Raw genomic sequence first — 16,578 nt, forward strand, 5'->3', positions numbered from 1 at the left:
ATTACACTTGATCCTAAACTTTGTATTCAAATATTATGCAATACAAAATATTATATATAATAAAGTACTTGTCTTTAATTATGATGATTATGAAGAAGATTTATTGATTTTATCTAACATATTTAAAAATAGAGGAGAGAAAAAGAAAGGGTTTGGTGAAGAAACGTTTTCAGGTTGACGTTTTTGTGAAGAGTAATAATTTCGTGGTTGAAATTTTTAGGGTTTTGGTGCACTGTTACATTGATTTTGTGGGAAATGGATAGAATGCTGAGGCCAAAGATTCTACATATCATGGGGCCAGACTTTATGTGCAGTTGATGAGCATTAAAACTTTGCTTAATATATTAACATCAAATTTTCATTTAATTTATCGAGTTATTGTTTTAGACAAGTTTTGTATCGTTTTACTTAATTTATCGTGTGATTTTTTGGGTTAATTACATAATGTAGTCCTATGAAATCTCAATTGATTACTCAAAAATCCACGACGACTGTTATTAAATCTTCATGTTATCAAATCTTGAGTACGCGTACACCTAAAAACACGTAAGGACAATGGTGTGTATGCTCGATATTGAAAAACATGCATATACTTGTGTTCGAGATTTGAAAATATGATATAATGTGGGTTTTAGCAATTTTGATATTTATTTCATATAAGTAATGTATGCAATTAACCCTACATAAATTTATGTGTATATTAATATTGATGAGATTATATTTTAGCATATATATTTGAATTAATTTCATGTGATCAGCTGAATTTTATTTGTTTAAATTGATTTTATATTTCCTAATCATAGGTTTTTATTGTATATTGGTAAAAGTGAGGAAATCAGGTGAAAACAACAGAAAAATATATGAATTCGCATGGATTTAACATGCCGGCACAAGGCTGTAAGGAATGAAGGAAAGCAAGAAGCACAAAACAATACAACCTTCTTTGCGTGAATTCTGTAGTGGCGTTGAAGAAAGGAGTAACGAATCGAAGAAGTGTGGTGTTGTGCTTTATGTGGGACTAGAATCATGTGGCTCTTTGAAAATCAAAGCAATTGCTTGTGCAATTTGAGGTTTCTGTGCATATTTTTGATTGAATTATATTTGGGTATCAATTATTTTATTTTTTTCCATGATTATCGACTATTTGTTTGACTGACGAACTAGTTTTTATTCATTTAATCTGTTGTTGATTTAAATATCAAATCTGTAATTGTTTGATTCATCTTTTATGAAGCAACTAAGATCAATAATTTTCTACTTTTGAATTTATTAATTGTTAGGAAAATTAATTTACTATATTAAATGCAATCACTTGTTTTTGTGTTGTGTTTAGTTTCATCATTCTTACTAGTTTTTAATTTTATCATTAAATTAAATTTGTATCGCGTGTATGAGATTGTTTAATTGATAATGGTTGATTTATGGTGCTTATTTCATATTTAACTAATCATAAGACAATATATGAATTGAATTTCCAATTGTAAATATTCGTATATAAATTGATGTTATTGCATCGATGTTGAAGTTAATAAATTTTAATGGAGTCGACTGTTTCAAGGTTAGTTTTCTTCGAGTTTGATCATTTTAATTTCAGTTCATATTAATAAGTTGGCAAAAAACTTGTGTGAGACGGTCTCACGTGTCGTATTTTGTGATACGGATATCTTATTTGGGTTATTCATGAAAAAATATTACTTTTTATGCTAAGAGTAATATTTTTTTTATTGTGAATATCGGTAGGATTGACACGTCTCACAGATAAAGATTCGTGAGACCGTCTCACAAGAGACCTACTATAATAAGTTTATTTGTTAGAGTTCAAATTTGTATTTTCTTATGGTTTAATTGAAGAAAACACCGCTTGTTTAATTTTATTGTTTGTCTTTAGAACAAATAAATTCACACCTCCTCATGCTACATTTCTGTTAATTTTGTTGAATGGGGTTAATTTGGACGTGACACGACTAATCACTATCGAATTTTGGTGTTGTTGCCGGGGAAGTCGTCATTTAATTTTTTGTGGGGGTATTTTGTTTTTTAAACTCGGTCAACTATTTAATTAAGAATATGACATCTTCATGTGTATTTCAAATACACACGAGGAGGTCATTTTCTTAAATAAATAGTTGACGGATGTTGTTTTGCAAATTTTCCTATTTTTTTGTGTTATTTTTGTTTTTCTAATGCTTTTTTTGTTTTCTGTTGTCGGGGAAAATTTGTGAATTGTTTGATGGAGGTTAATAATTTAAATTGATGATTCTACAAAACCAAATTAAATATGTTGTTTTAAAATTATTTTTGACTTAGTCAATGCATTTTTTTTTTAAAATATTTGACACATTGTTTCCGGTCAATACGGGGTTGCCAAGTTTTAAAGTAAATGAAGTCGAATATCACGGCACATACGCTATATGTCGGTTATTTCGAGTTTATTTTACTTATGAGACTGAAACGTTTAAATTTAATTTTTGTTTAATTGAAATATAAATTTTAACTTTTAATATATGTTTGAAAAATAATCATAAATAAGAAAAAATTCAGTCGAAGCTATATTTTTAAAGATATTTTTATATTCACTTTCTCTGTATTTATTGCATTTAGTGCTTACTTCTCTTACCAAATGCAAATTAAAATTATATCATGCAAGAGAAACAAGTGTTAAATTCATTGAATTTATATAATATGAATGCAAAAAAAAAAAACCCCCCGATTTCTAATATATGTTCACCCTACATTTGGTCATTGAATGGTTAATTATTTAATTTAATTTATTATCCTATAAAATCAAATAATTTATTATTTAATAAATAATCATTCATCGTGTTATCGACCTAAATAGACGATAGTGCCCGTATTTAATTATCGGTACACAAGCGATTATATATTTAAAAAATTTGAACTTGATATGGTAGGTATTAAAATTCATAAGCAGGGGGGAAATTGTAGTTGTAGTGATTACATTAGTTGGGGTATTTAATCATATAATTATCTAACTTTGACACGAAAGGATGATGTTGATTGCAAACTACTAAAACCGACATCATTAATTGAACTCGAAACACAAAATTGAATGAACTTTACATAATTTTTTGTTAATTTATAGGTATTTATTCAAGAACTTGAATATTGTTCGGTTAAACATGTTTGAGTGAGATAAGTACTGATATGAGTTATCTTATGAGAATTATTGTGTATCAAGTTTCTGATACTTCTATATGATCTGGTTGCTTGGGTTAGCTATAAAATACGGACACTATAAAATCTTAATGGATAAAACTGATCTCTGATTGAGACAACGCCAACAACAAGAAATGATAAGAGTGATCTATCTAATGTAATATAAGACAACACTAATAGTAAGACATGTATCTCCTCTCTAGACTCATGGATGTAACAATCCGACTCATTAGAACTCAAGATGTGCAACTCTCATGTTCATCTGATGCTTAGTATGAGGCTATGGGCTAACACAAATATAATAAAATAAAGTAGTATTTTTGCTAACAACTATAACTTTAACCTATTGGTGAGTATTTTATCGTAACACTTGGTATCATAGTAAGATCATGAGTTTGATATTTCAAGAAGTATAAAAAAGAGGAATGTTGGGTTAAGACTACTTGTTTGAGAGAAATATTGGGATGAGTGACTTTATTAGAGTAATTGTGCATCAAGCTTTTGACACTATTATATAATCTGGGTTCTTGAATAAGTCGTAAAAGAGGGACGCCATAAGACTGATCTCTGGTGGAGACAGCTTCAATAACAGAAAGCATAAAACAGATATTTTTAATGTTATGTAAGACACGCTGTCCTTCTGGACTCATAGGTCTACACAAGTCAATACATTGATACTCAACTATGTACAACCTTTTATGTCCACCGTTAATATGAAGTTCTGCACTCCCACAAATATATATATATATATATATATATATATATATATATTATTAACAATATAATGGGTTAAATCCATTAATATTGAATTTTAATGGAGGCAAACGTAGGTTTAGGATAAAATGGGGGGAAATAAACCCATTGCAATCTCCGCTCGTAATGTGTTGGCTATGGAAATCACAAGAATTTTATTGAGAATGGTAATTCAAAATTAAATATACTTAATAACCATGTTTCAAGAAATATTATGTTGGGATGATAATTTTATCGGTCTATATAATAAATTCTAGATTATTGATAATAATAATTAAAAAAACACACTATTTTTTTTTTCTGCAGACAAAAGAACATAAATTTGCCGTACAAAAATGCAGGACGAATAATTAATGGAGGTTGTCTTGTTCGATCAGAAACACGTGATTACCTGAATTTGCTTCATTTTGACACTACATGGAATCATTGCACTCTTATACGCAGCACACTGACTGCAACAATTACATAATCAAGATTTCAGTTACTACCATCGGATCCCTGCTGTTGTTTTGAAATAACAGATAAAATAAAATTTTCGAATGGCATAAATACAATATTATGTCAACGAGAATTAAAAACATTTTTTCAAGAAAATAAAGTTGAAAAATTAAATTTGGAAGCTAAAGGAAGTAAAATAAATGCTAGAAAATAAAATCTGGAAATATCAAACTAAAATTAAATTTGTTGATATTGAGTATTGTCTTTTGTCAACATTGTTCCTTATTTTTTAAACCTTGGTTCCTCTACTTGATGACGAAAATTTGTGTGAGACGATCTCACAAATCGTATTTTGTGATACAGATATCTTATTTGGGTCATCAATGAAAAATAATAGTATTATTTTTTATTGTAAATATCGATATGGTTGACTCATCTCACAGATAAAAATTCGTGAGATCGTCTCACAAAAAATCTACTACTACGTGATATCTCAACTACCTTGAACGTGGGATTACTAGTTTTGTGTACAATTCCTTTGACCGAACTTCCAAATTTCAACTGCCCAAAACCACTATCCCATTTAATAATCTGACTAATTAATTAAATTGGTCCCAACCAAAGTAGTTGATAAATTATTTTCAGGCAAAACACTAATAAAACAACAAATCAGATATTATTCTTTATTTTCTTCAAAAAAATATAGTAATAAAAATCTGACCGTAGTTTAATTATAATATTATCCATTCTCACAACGAAGCTAGACCCCTAAATCATTCAAGGTGTAGGTAGGTTCAACCTTAACTTTCTATTAAGGATGGCACCAGGCCGGGCCGGATGAGATCGGGTTTCTAATCTCCATTCTCATCTCCGAATTTCATCCATACCCTCATACGCGTCCCAATCCCCGTATTTTGGGTTCGGAAAAATTGAGGGGATCAAATCTCCATCTCTCTCCCATCTCTATTTCGGGTTTTCCTCGCGGGTATCCAAAACCGTGGAGAAAATTGTCATCCCTAATTTCTATCATTTTCGAGCATTTTTGGAAACAACTATTATTTTAGTAGGTCTTTTGTAAGATGTGTCAACTTTGCTCATATTTATAATAATAAATAAGATCATCTACAAAAGTTTTTGTGTTATTCTCCACAAGTGAAATTAAATATTTGATGGTCTTGAAGTTTGTGAATCATGTGAATATCTCCTATTTTGTGAGAAATCGTATCGTATTTTGAGAACCTAAAGCTTCTTCTTGTAGCCTAAATTACCGTTTCGTTTTTGTAAGATGCTAAAATAAGAAAATAAAATTGGGTTACTCTCTAACTCACTCTTTAATACCATATTTTACTGTTTTAAAAAAGACCCTTCAAATTATACATCTCAAATATATATTGTCATGATTCAATTACACGAATTCCAAAATAGTTCGAATAATATTTGATTAAATTATTTTCGTATTACCATCTCGTTTTCGTAATTAGATAATAAAAAAAATTATAATCCAAAACATTATCCACGCCACGCATGTATAATTAACCCAATATAATATCAATGAACTCCCCGTATATTGATAAATGTAAAAACGAATGCATTATTAGATTTATTAGACAGTGTTATAAAGACAATAGCATCTTGTTAACCTTAAAATAACATACTTCCAAAGATCAGCCAGTGAAGAAATAATAGAAGACAGGATGCCAGTTCACACAACGGTAAAGTTGAAAAAGAGTAAAATATCACTGGAATCCAATGCCACCACTGGCATAAATTCAGACACTGAATACCACATAAATACACAGAATTTAAAAAAATACTAAAAACAAAACAATCAGAAGTATTCTTAGCTTGAGACCAATTTTACTTACAAACCTGTTTTAAGGAAACCAATCCCCCTTCCTAAAATTAGAAAGCCTTACATTCAAAGCTACTCCAACCAACATGTAAAAATCATACAAATACAATCAAACCCCCCAAACACAAAACATAATATATGAATAGGAATAACTTCTTAATTAAATACATCACACATTCAACATTTATCGGTCCTAATCGAGTGCCGCCTTCGTGGATCGTCGTTGTCATTAGGTTAAGCGTAATGTTTCGATGTTCTTGCTCAGTTCCTCCAATTTCTTCAACCTCAATCTCTCGCTTTCACTCACCAACTGCAACATTTATCAACAAATTTAAATGTCAACTTTAGTTCAAACTCAAAATGGTGTAATTTTTTTGTTTGAAGATTGGTCGTCGGAATCCGGAAAAAACCAGTAACATGGTTTTTCCTTCTTACCTCCATCAATCTTGTGATAAGCTGTACTTTCTCTTTGTTCTTCTCGTTGAAAGATTCAAGAGCTTCTTTGTATTCTTTTTCCTGTGAAGACAGATCAAAATTCAAGAATCTTCATATTTACAGGAAGAATATCATTAGATCAACAAGCTGAAATTCAAGAAACTGGATATCAGATCTTCACCTTTTTCTGGCAAGACAGCCCGAGTGGCTTCAACTCCTTGTTTACTGAATCGATTTTCTTACGAACAACCGAGACTTCCTTCTTCATCGGATCCGCTAACGCATCTAATTCCTAATAATTCATTCGGATAAACAGAGGTCAATTGACACATAATAATTCAGATTTCTTGACAATCTCCAAACTAGAGACTGTATTTTGAACAGACTTCGACAAGAAACTTAATCCACTCACCAGAATAATACCAGGCTCAAAGTTCCCTGTTGGGAATCTTTGGGAATCAGGTAGAGATAAAATACTAAATTACACGAATCAAGTACTAATTGCAATTTCAAGAATTTTGGTGTATTATAATACTAATCTGTCTGCTAAAAACCAGCTTCACAAATAACAATAGCTGCCTAACCCAGTCTTGAACTCCATTTTCGAATTTAAAGAAACAAAAATGCGACAAGAAATTCAAGAATCGGGTAACATAGTTTGGCATGACAGTAAAAATACAAGCTTTCCTCCACAAGAACATGTGAAATCACAAAAATAGAAAGAAACCCTTTTGCTCACAAACAGATACGAATAACACAATTCTGTTCACAAAAATTTGAAAACTTCATTGAAGAAATCGTCAAACCCAGAATTCCTACCTCACGGAATTGTGGCCAAGCGCTTAGTTTCCTCCTCAATCCGGCCCAGCTGCGCCTGAACCTTCTCTTTAACCTCCATTTTCTTCTTCTCAATCTCCTCTTCCTTAGCCCTGAAAGTAGAGAGCGCGGATTTGGACATCTCTTCGTCTTCTTTACTCAAAACCCCGTTAAAACTCAAGCTCCCAGAAATCTGCCCAGATTGCATCAGAGACTGCTGGCTCTCTAGTGTCTTCTGAGTCTGCATCATTGCTTCTCGCACTGGAAACCCTTTTCTCTCCTGCTGAATCCTCTCCTTTGATTTCTCTACTGCTGCCTTTTCCTCTTGGAGTTGTTTTCTGTGTTCCCCCCTTTTTTGCCCTTTTGCTTTTGCCTTTGGAATGATTAAGAGCGATGTGGTTCACCTTTATTTCGATGTTTGAAGGTGGTGCTTGTACATGAACAGAGTGTATGTGGATGGGTCGCCTACCCATCAGAACAAATATTTATTTAAATCAAAAATCAGTGTGAGATAGTTTTATAGATCATAAATTATGATAGAGATCTTTTATTTAGATCATCCATTAAAAAATATTATTTTTTATGATAAAAGTATTACTTTTAATGTGAATATCGATAGAGTTGATATGTCTCACATATAAAGATTCATGAGAACGTTTCACAATATACCTATTTTTATTTAATTAACATTCCGTAGTTCTATTTTTTAAAAAAAATATTTTCTCAAATGAGTGTGAAATTTCAATTTATTTTACTACCATGATTTATAAATTATTATGTTATTTTAAAATTTTATTCAATACATACTAAATAATAGCTATTTCAAATCCCTAGTGGTGAAAAAAAAAAGTATGGATGGCCTGCATTTTTTAAAGTAAATACTAATCCGGCCAGCTAACCTTATTAGCTTTATGACCCACTACTTAAAAAAAGGAAATTCCAAAGAAATCAAATTGAGTTTTTTATTCATTAAAATATATTCTCTATTCGTTCACTCTATATTTTTTTATTATTATTAAGATCGAGAGAGATATTGATCAACTGATTTGGTGTTCAATTTTTTAATTAATAATAACAATGATCGACAAAAAAAATTGTATATCCAAATACCCTAAATGCAACAATTATTTTAACTCGTAATAGTTTACAAAATTATAACATAGTAAATTGACTAAACTAAACTTATTCAAAGAGTCATTTTAATTTATTGTACATAGTATTATATATAAAAAAATATATGTAAAAATTCTTAATTTAAAATAATTATCAATAAGTGGGTTAAATTAAAACTATTAAAATATGATTGTAACCAAAAAATGATTGTTCATGTATGCAACAATGCATAAATGAAATAGTATTTATTAAAGATGAGATATCTGATGTTTCATTTCACCTCTAATTTTTTTTACATAATTATTCTCGTAAAATTTAAAAAAAAATTAGAAATCTTAACAAAAAAATATAATTTATTGACAATTGAAATAACAAAAAACATTCGATCAAATTAAATAAAAATAAATGCCAATTTAAACATATATTTTTTTACAGAACTATTTGCTATACAAAAAAAGTATATTAGAAATACCCGTAATGTGTGCTGAAATATATTAATATTTATTCAATGAAATATCCACCTTAGAATATCCTATTATAACCACTTTGCTCTGATTATTGTGTATGATTTAAAATAATTTTCAACAAACCAAAATCTCGATCCATCCCTATATAATTAGATATCAAAACAAAATTGTTGACATCATATCATTGTCTCGTAATAAAAAATTAAAAAATTTGTTGAGTTTTTGGCAACCTGCTTCCTTTTAAAATACACCATAATATTATTTATTGGAGCAGATACGGATTTCCAAAACTTTGTGTCATTTGAACATTGCAACCTTTCACATAATACTGTTAAATCTCATGTTGTGTTTGTAATGAATAATGAATTTCAAATTCTTTACTTGTTTGAATAGATAAAATTCAAGTAGATTTCAAATAAAATACACTTTATATAAAGTTATACTATTTCGATAGTAATTGTGGTTGATTCCGAATACACCAAGACGAGTATCATTTGAATTTCATCATCTGAATCCTATCTAAATCAACTGTCTTTCTTTAAATCAAATTGATTCGTTCAAGCACGGTTTTGGTTTTCAACTATTTTTAAGAGCAATTTTATCATTGTCGAGAAAAATCTTAACCAAAAAATTTTAGGTTGTCTTTCCTTGTTGTCATTTAAATCCAGGAGTGATTAAAAATCTGAATATGTTTGTTTTTTTTAAAAAAAAAATTAATTACTATGTATGTTTTGAATAATCATATAAACTATAAAATCTCGTTAAATTAATTTCGTATAAAATAATAAAACTCGAATATATTGACATAAGTTATATAATTCAATTGTCAATCGTAAAGCGTCTAAGGCTTAAATAGTGGAGAATATATTTTTGAGCGGCCTTCTTCCTCACTTCTTGAAGCTAATTACGACATGTGAATAAGATAGGGGGAACAATGTATTTTGAAGTATCGACCACCCAAAGCTAGTGTTAGGATCGGGTTAGAGCAAAGAGGGATGTGAATGAACATTTTAAAAGATTGTGTGATTAAAAGAATTACAATAGCTGGTTTTTTAAATGTTAAAAATGAACCGATGACAATGAACCCAGCACCTAGATATTATATCGAGTTTAGTTTTAAAATTAAACGGAAGAAAGTCAAAATAATCTTTCCAAAAATAGAATAAATATTTTGAAAAATATTTTAAAAATATGAAAGTTAAAAAAATAATAATGGTGATGATGATGATGGTTTGGTCGAAGTATTTTATCAAATATTTTATATCCAATATTTTGGTATTCGAGAAACATATAAAATGCTTCAAGTATGCCTACCAAAAACAGTAGCAAAGTAAGTAAATACGATAAATAAATATGAACGAATTTGTTTATTGATTTTCGAAGATTAATAATTCTCACGTCACATTTTCTTCTCTCAGAAGAATTAACTAGAAAACTTTGCTTTATGTCACTTTGTACAAACCTATTTTGACTTAAAACTTATCATTTGCCTAATCAAAATTCATAGCTCACTCTCGATTGTAGGCCGCAACATCATAATATGCATATGTATAATGTCTTTTATGTCAATACTACAAACATGATTATTAATGTTTTTGTGTGAAGACTATCACTCACCGAAACTTTGAAGTTCGTATATATTGTATATGTGATTGATTGTGTCTGTGAGGAAATTATTCTATTATAATGTACATACTCTCAAATGTATCCTCACACACAAGAAAAAAGCTCTCGCTAAGCTAATATATTTATTTAGATTTTTTTTCTTAGGTTTGCTCTCATTTTAATTAATTTTTTCGTGCAAGTTGTTTAGGTTTTGAATCTCTTTCAAAAACTTGTATTTGATCTTCTAGATATTGTGCGTATAATCTCCAAGAGTGATATACACGTTAGAAAGAAAAATATGATAGGTGGAAAAGGTTCTTAATGATAAAAAAAATTTAAAAGGAATAAAAATATATATTAAGGAATAACTTATACTAGAACAAATTTAAGGCCCATCAGATTTCTGCTACAAGCCATCTGGCCCAGATCCAGATCCAAGATACTGACCCAATTTTACCCACCCGGAACAGAAGTGATACATGACCGAGAAACTTCTGGCCCAAACTCCAACTGCCCGTGGCCCCATGGCTAAAATTGAAACCCGTGAATCACGACCGGTTCATCTCGTTCATGACCTGAAGGCCCATGAGCGAAACCCGTGACCCCAGACCCCGTTCTCTCCTCTAACCCTAGCTGCGGCTCTGGTTCAGCGCCGCCACCACTCGCCCGTAAATCACCACGGGGGCCAGAAATAGCACGCGTGAGCACGTACAACCACCATTGTCGCGCGCTCTAAACTCCGCTGCGGCTATGGTCGTGCGACACCGTGGTTGGTTCCTGCAGTCTGGATTGTTAAGTCAATTGTGGGTTCGGGGAATTGCCCTAAAGCCCCCGGACTTATGAAAAAGGATGCAGCATGGTCCTCTGGAAGACCGGAACTTCTGTACGAAATTTCATTGCAGCCCTCCAATTTTGAAACAGTAGCGTATTTTAATCCTTCGGTCATTCTTTGTACGAAACACTAATGCAAATTATTCAAAAATCAAAACATTAAATTATTCAACCACAGCACAAACATATTCCTAACACTGTTTTAAACCAACAAATGCATAAATCAATTCGAAATACGTAATCAATGCTAATAACATATCACTGTTAGAAAATCTTAGAATTGATAACGTAATTGAATTATAAAAACGATTTTCCATAAATCATACGTCTCATTATCAGGACTTTGCTATTTTTGCGTATTCTATAGAAATCGATTATATAATCACAAACAAAAAATAGAGATATATATATATTCAATCTACATTGATCTTCACTAAATCTAAATTGAACTGCACTTAATCAACAATCAAACCCTCCAATTCCTCTGTAAGATGAGTGTGGGGTACTTGTAGAGAAAACTCACGTTACGGTTTGTTTTAAGCTTGTGTTGTCTCAAGAATTGTGAATGCCACACTATATTTATATTTCTAGCATTACAATTCAATCAAAAAAAAAAAAAAAAGGATGCAGTATTCATGATGTTATTTAAGTTTTACACGTATGATATTATGGGCTGCCTTGTTTTAATGGATTTTTTTGTTGCGTGCAAAGTTTTTATTGCAACGCGTTTAGCCAAATTTTTTTGTTTTACACAAAAGATTGTGACATTTTTACTTTATGAGATGGTTGTTCGCACAAAGGTTTAGCATCTTTTATGGTACAGAGTATTGAATTGGTAATATCGAACGAAACATTTGTTTCAGTCTTTTTTATTTCATTGTTTCGTAAATGGATCAATTTTGTTCATATTCATCATTAGAAATAATATATTTTTTATGTATCATAAAATTGACTCGTGAAATCATCACACAAAAATTTTTATTTTATTTCAAAAGATGCGGGAGTTTTATTTTAGGAAGGTTGAATGATCGATTAAATTTACAGAAGTTATTTTAAGAAAATTTTCGAGTCGCAGCGTGGAGAGAGACTCGTTGGTCACGATATTGGATACACAATTAAATTAGAGTTAATGGAACAAGAAGACAAAAATGTTGTTGAATTTGAACAGAAGACCAGAGTATTAAATTCTTCATGCTATATATATATATATATATATATATATATATATAAACCTCGAATAAATAAGTCATGTGAGGACACGTGAGGGTTAGTCGCGTGCTGGCGTGCCAAATGCCAATACCTTTTTTTCCATAAATTAAATAAAATTATCTCAATTTAAAGTATATTAAATAATGGGAGGAAAAAAACAGGAGGTCACGAGGGTCCCACGTGAACTAAGTTCTGACAATCTCTGAAAAATATCTCTGACATAAAAGAAAATCTTTTTTTATTCAATGTTGCTGTCTTCTTTACAATTTTGTTTTCTATTTCCTTATCACGATATTTTTTTACATATAATAAAATAGTTTATTTTCCATATTATTTTACTAAAAAAACTCTTAAAAAAGAAAAGAAATTACAAAGACATCACTATTAAATCACACGACTCTAAGAAAAATAAGAAAGAATTTATTAAAACAAATGAAAAATACAAATTTACTAATTTGATCTTTACAAAGATTCCCTGCCCTGTCAATTCACAAAAACTCACTCTCTCTCAAAAACATAATATTTAAACAAATTACATAAACAAATATTTATGTATTTTACGTAAATATTTATTTATCATACATAATGACATTTAAAATAATAATATTATTATCAATAATAATAGGTTTAAAAAAGGTTAAAAAGTTGAATAGACACTATAAAAATGAGAGGAATGAGTAGTTACGTCATGGGAAAAATGGTAGTTGGTCACATCAATGGAGTCCAAGTCATCACTCAATATCGGGTTCGGGTCTACCTGCTTTGGATCCGCATTCATTGCCACTATGTCTAATCAACTTTCTAACTACGTGTAAATTTGAAATTTTAATATATTTATATTTAATTTTATTATATATTTTTTAAAAAAATATTTAATGAAATCAAAGATTAATATTTCAACGTCTTCTGTTCAATATCATCTCACAATTAAAAAAATATGAGATAAAATTATTAACATTGACCTCTCTAATTAGTTTTTCCTAATTTTTTCTCGAGAAGAAAAAAGTCGAATTTTAGTAGTATAATTTTGGTCACTTGATGAATTAAAATTAAATCTTATTATGATAAATTTTTTTTTACAATTTTATTTTAATATTTTCATCAAAACATTAACAATATGGTAAATTACTATACATATTAATCATATTTGACATGATGTGAGGATATGTTATAATCTCTCGTGTCAAACCGAAATAACTAAAAAGACAAAACAAGACGTGTTTTTCAATGTTCTAAAATCCATGATGTTAACTGCCGGATGGTTGCTCGTCGGCTTAATTTTTAGAAAAATATATCTTTATATGTTGTTGAAAAAATTATCGCTTAAGATGCCCACAACGTAATATATAAATTTTGTTTCAAAAAATGTTCGACATATTTTTTTCAATCAATTTGTATTAAATAAAGATACATTACATACCATTAATTTTGAGTTAGAATCCGATGTATCTAGACGTTAGACGGTAGATGGCCGTCTGCCTACCGCTTTTTAGAATATTGTGTTTTTGTACCCAACACCTAATTTTGATTAATTAGATTTTTAAAAATCATTTGATTCTTGTTAAAATATGTATTAGTGAGTGATTATTTTCATAGTATCAGTTTTGAATTTTGAAAAATATCCAATCATCCTAAGCTATATTATAAATTGAGGTTTTAATTCAAAATTTTAACTCAGAACCATGAACTAAAACAGCAACTATATCTAGAAAATTAGAACATAACTATTTTTTGAATTTGGTTCTAAAGTAGAAATAAGAACGAGGTCCGATTTCACTTCCTTGAAATAAGAAAACCGGGAACAAAATTTGTCTAAATTTTATGTCTTGTAGTATTATATATAGACGGAAACTTGATTTATATGAGTAATCTATTTAATTATGTAAATTAAATATATCATAGATTTTATTTTTTTAAGAAAAAATTGAAATGTACACAATATTCACATTATTTTATAATGTAATTGTTAATAAACTCTAATAGCTTAGTATGATTCAATATTTTATAATCGTGGACATACCTTATTATTATTTTGCAACTTTTATATATTAGCATATTTTATAGTATATTATATATCTACAAAAGCATTATTTTGACCCTCCAATATTTTTTTTGGAGTTTTAGAACTTCAAATTTACCTATCTATACAAAAACAATAAATTAGTGTACTGCGCATGCGTTTTGTTATAATCAGTTCGATTTATATTCAAATAGATGATTATCATAATGATAAAATATAATGATAGGTCATGTTATAATTTGAAATGATAATATTTAAATAGGGTCAATCCATAATTGTGAAAAATAATTAAAGATCAACCTTCATTTTCAAATAATGAAATAAAAAGTGGAAAATTAGAGGGGTTAAATTGAATTTTAAAATCCAGATCATAACACCATTTTTGTCACTATTATGAGGTCTTTTAATAAATAGTTAAACATTATATATAAATTTATCGTGGTCTTATTTGTTTTAAATTATTTATACATGTATATATTTTACATATCGTATATTTAAATGGTATTATTTTTTTCTAATTAGACCCTCCTATGTTTTACGAGTTCAAGTTGGTTAACTAAATCAACCCTAAACCTACTATTAATTACCCCCTAATACCTAGCGATTAGCACATTTGACCGTGAAAAGTACTGGAAACCTTGCAATTATCATCATTGTAATGTCATAGCATGTGAACACTAAAAACTCTTTATTTACGTAACCCAATGCAATTGGAGATGATCTTGAATCTCTGATAATAACACCTAGAGAACAAAATTATTTTTTAATATATGGTTTGTTAGACAAAAATACTTTGGTAATTGTAAAATATAATTAATTTTTTTTATTAATGGAGAAATTAAATTACTTGAAAAGGTTATTAGTGGGGAGCTTACTATCAAACAAATATTCTAGTTTAAAGAGCTCTTAAATGCGTAGACAGGACCCAGTTCGTCGGAACTTGGATATCATGGTTTTGTTCAAATTTATTGATTTGGATTATATTGTTCAATCTTTTTATTTTTTTGTATGTTAAAATGAAGATGTCATAATTAATAGTTAAAAGTGTACTATATTAGACGATTAAAGTAGGAAATTGGTTTGGTATATTTTGATATTTATTTTTCCGAAACCGATTTTGAGTGAATGATAAATTACTTGTTAAATCAATTCCATGAACAGAAACTGAGCTCGAGTAAGTGTATGAGACTGAGCAACGTTGGTCCATATATATATCGAGGAGCTCAAGAAACTTATTTTCCTTTGGGATTGGAAGTTACATTAAAGTAATAACAATGATTGTAAATATGATAATTTGGATAGTTATGGTGAGATATTTTCTTTGAGATGCTGGTTTAAAATAGATAACCTTTGAGTTATTGATTTGAAGTATTCGAGTTTGTACTGTTAAATGTTACCATCAAGTATATGTTTTTGTTATATTATTGATATCAGAATCGATTTCATGTATTGAATTATCACAGACAGTGTAATAATTTAAATGACGATTGTTAGAAAACAATAATTATTCATGGTGGGAGGGTGATCAAAATGTGTTGTGTATATTGATGTACATTTTAAAATCTCTTTTTGTTGTTGGTTAAAATTAAAGGGGAAAGATTAAATAAAATGCATGGTGAAACTTATTATATTGTAGAATAAGTATTTTGTGAGACGGTTTCACGAATATTTATCTGTGAGACTGGTCAACCCTACCGATATTCAGTAATAAAAGTAATATTTTTTAATGAATGACTCAAATAAAATATTTATTGACAAAATATAACATGTGAGATCGTCTCACATAAATCTTTGTCAATATTATAATATCGGTCTGTCTTTTTAGAACATGGTAGGTAATTGGAACACTGTTTATCCCGCAT

At 29.3% G+C, this 16,578-nt stretch overlaps 1 protein-coding gene across 1 annotated transcript; it reads right to left on the bottom strand.

Annotated features, from left to right (window-relative positions):
• Window positions 1-6,182: 6,182 nt before the first annotated feature.
• Window positions 6,183-7,923, bottom strand: LOC142546288 (uncharacterized). Its single transcript, XM_075653923.1, has 5 exons — window positions 7,480-7,923; window positions 7,055-7,062; window positions 6,837-6,940; window positions 6,656-6,736; window positions 6,183-6,530 (listed from the first exon to the last, which is right to left on the bottom strand). Exons 1-5 carry the CDS (start codon window positions 7,719-7,721, stop codon window positions 6,450-6,452), a joined length of 516 nt encoding a protein of 171 aa, XP_075510038.1. The 5' UTR covers window positions 7,722-7,923; the 3' UTR covers window positions 6,183-6,449.
• Between the last annotated feature and the right edge of the window lie 8,655 nt (window positions 7,924-16,578).

Source organism: Primulina tabacum, chromosome 5 (assembly GCF_025594145.1).
Source record: "Primulina tabacum isolate GXHZ01 chromosome 5, ASM2559414v2, whole genome shotgun sequence".
Taxonomy (NCBI): domain Eukaryota; kingdom Viridiplantae; phylum Streptophyta; class Magnoliopsida; order Lamiales; family Gesneriaceae; genus Primulina; species Primulina tabacum.

Excerpts from the sequence above, each read along its gene's own strand:
- LOC142546288 (XM_075653923.1), bottom strand. The coding sequence starts at position 7,721 with ATGATGCAGACTCAGAAGACACTAGAGAGCCAGCAGTCTCTGATGCAA. Across the intron at positions 6,737-6,836 it reads GGCTGTCTTGCCAGAAAAAG|GAAAAAGAATACAAAGAAGC; the intron begins GTGAAGATCTGA and ends CTGTCTTCACAG. Across the intron at positions 6,531-6,655 it reads TTATCACAAGATTGATGGAG|TTGGTGAGTGAAAGCGAGAG; the intron begins GTAAGAAGGAAA and ends TAAATGTTGCAG.